At 37.1% G+C, this 2,958-nt stretch overlaps 1 protein-coding gene across 1 annotated transcript in view; it reads left to right on the top strand.

The window, feature by feature from the left end:
* Positions 1–2,958, top strand: part of SYNE1 (spectrin repeat containing, nuclear envelope 1) — a 534,160-nt gene that overhangs the window by 472,279 nt on the left and 58,923 nt on the right. The window contains 1 exon segment of the mRNA XM_012646782.1: positions 557–693. Coding sequence (XP_012502236.1) covers positions 557–693 — 137 coding nt within the window.

The raw sequence follows: 2,958 nt of genomic DNA, 5'->3' as shown, positions 1-2,958 counted from the left end.
CAGCTTTTTTGGGTTTATCCCACAATACATTTTTTTAAATCTGGGTTTCTTTCCTTAGCCATGCTGCATAAAGGTGGACACGAAATAGTGCCCGTTGCATACTGTGAGCACTGAAAGTGCATATGGGCATGACAATTCTGTAAGCTGAGTTTAAAAATATTTTGTATATTTTTTTCTATGAGGGAGTTATCAAAAAGTATCTAACTCAAGAAGGTGAGATTATAATTTATTTTAGTGGTAATGAAACAAAAATGGAATAAGTGTATATTAACTTTTAAAATGTTTAACAATAGCACTGTAATAGCTCACATTTATTGAAAAGTTCGTTTGCGCCAGTGACCAGGCTGCAGGTGTCAGATACATCTTCTCATGTATTGTTCATAGCACCCTTTGAGGTGGGCTTTGTTATTATAATACCCATCTCACAGATGCAGAGGCTGAGGCTCAGGCTTGCCCAGGGACATGCATGTGTTGAGTGGCAGAGCCTGCACTCTCTGACTCCTAAATCCATTATGCTCTCCGTCCTGTCGGGTTTGGGATTCCTTTGCCCTCTTAGAATACAGTTCAGTGGAAGACTGGTTCTGTTATGGATCTTGATGATCTAATTTCCAGATCCTTTGTAAAGTACGTACGATGTGACAGCGACTGTGAGAGACCATGGGGATGCAATGACAGAGGCCCCTTCGTTCGAGGGTAGGACTATAAACATGCAAGAAAATGAAGTAAAACAATGAGCTAACTGATTGCTCTGGTAAAGGCACTAGGGAGACACGGAAACAACATTTTGGCTTGAATTACTCTAAGTTTTAGATAGATGTAGGTTTTAGAAATCTAATGCTATGTTCAGTCTCTCTTCTCAGTCACTAAAATGATAACAAAACTCTTGTTTCCAATGAAGAAATTGAAGCCCTTTGTGCTATAAATATCCTTAGGGAAACTGCCCGCTTGGTAAACACCCTGGGATTTTTTTCTGCCAAATTATGACTCATGGATTGATTTACGTTTCCATGTAATCCAGTTGAACTAGTTAATATTCTTCTCTAACTCTTAGTGGCTCAATGGTGTAGAGAATGGGGAGGCACTGTGTCAAAGATATTTTAAATTAAATTTAATGTAATTTAGTTGTAAACGGTAGCTTAGTGTATTCCCAGCTATTAGCCAACATTACAGCAAATGAGTTTCGTACTTTCTCCTCAAAGTCATATTTATTTATAACATTTTGCCTGGCTGTTCAGGTGAGAATTTTCTAGATGCTATTTGGTTTACTTTCCGAAAAGATATATTAACAATCTTGAATCAATTACGTATTTATAAGGTACACATGCTTTGCACTGTAGCCGCTAAAGTGCTCACATATGTTTCCACTTACGAAGAGCCTCCTCATACAGAGATATAATCCCCATGGGAATTGTATATGTGTTGTCCACTTCTAATTGTGTCTTTCTAGATTAGACTGTGACGTTCTGATCATTAGGTTGTCCTGGAGTTTAATGCCACTTTGGATTCACAGCCTCCCTTGCAGCCTCTCCCGAAAGACACTTGGCCGTCGCATTCGTGTTCCATTTCCCTGTTTATTGATGCTTCGTTAGTGCACAGACTCGATGAATATCCCCACACCCATCTCCAACTGTGAACTGCCAGCCTAAGTATTAGGTTTCATGACTCAGTCTCATTCACGACTCTTCCCTCTTCCAACTCTTTTTCACACTGATTCATTAAAGCAGAACATAACCTAGTGTATGCCTTTTGATATTTCTGTGCTATTTTGGTACTCTTGTGGGAATGGAGAGGTTATTTTTGAAGATGATCGTATTTCTGGGTGAACATCTTCCCAGCTAATATAAAGCATGAACTATATCTTCTAATTTTCGATCACAGAAGCAAAGAAAGAAAGAAGAAAAAGATAAACTAATAAAAAACCTATGACATACATGCAAATAGAATACATACTTTAGAGTCAATGTCGTTTCACCATTGGATTAGCTTAGACCATTGTGAGTACAAAATAGATACGTTTTGCACTGAGTTTTTAAACTAACTGTATCACCAAGCATTGTCAGTTTTTTTAGGGAGACAAAACTTGCTCAGTAATGTTTAGGGCTCAATGGATAATGTTCTATTTTTCATTTTGTACTTTCTAGATTTGCTCTGCCCAGTACAGCAGTCACTAGCTACAGGTGGCTATTTAAATTAATTGAATAAATTAAATTGAATAAAATTCAATTACACTTTAATTTTAATTACAGTTAGTTGCACTAGTCACATTTTCAGTGCTCAATAACCACATGAGGATAGTGGCTACCTTACTGGACACTAAAGATACAGAACATTTTTATCATCTCAGAAAGTTCTATTGTTTAGTGCTGGCCTAGACAACTAAAAATGTCTCCGAGCCCTTGGCCTTCATTAAGAGTCACCATAAACTGCTGCTGGTGAAGCATCACTCTGATTTCTGTAAAACTGCCTTTGAGGATACTGGCTCTCATTTTTGTCTATGAGCCCTATACAAAAATCCACATAGTGATTTCTCTAGAGCTTGGGACTAACAGGACATTTGCCTTTAGCATTAATTGTTCGGTGCTCCTTATAATGTATAATGAATTATATTTAACATTTCCCACCATGGTATCTAGGAAGGTCAGATTCAACTCGTTTGTTCTTTTATAATTTTTTTTGTTGTCGTTGCTGTTAACAGGACCTTCTGATAGAGTAACTTTATCTTCCCTCTACGAAACCTAAATCCCCATCATCAAAACAAAAGCACATGTCAGTTATTTGGCTCTTTTGGTTTTGTTTTTTTAGTAACAACTTTGTTGAGATACAATTTACATGCCATATAACTCACCTATCTAAAGTGTATAATCCATGGATTTCTTGTGTATTTATAGACCTGTGCATCTATTTTCACAATCAATTTTAAAACATTTTCATCACCCCCAAATAAAAACCCATTAGCAG

Source organism: Propithecus coquereli, unplaced genomic scaffold (assembly GCF_000956105.1).
Source record: "Propithecus coquereli isolate 6110/MARCELLA unplaced genomic scaffold, Pcoq_1.0 Scaffold25, whole genome shotgun sequence".
Classification (NCBI taxonomy): domain Eukaryota; kingdom Metazoa; phylum Chordata; class Mammalia; order Primates; family Indriidae; genus Propithecus; species Propithecus coquereli.
Note: the sequence above shows the minus strand (reverse complement) of the source record. Positions and strands in the feature narration are given on the sequence as shown.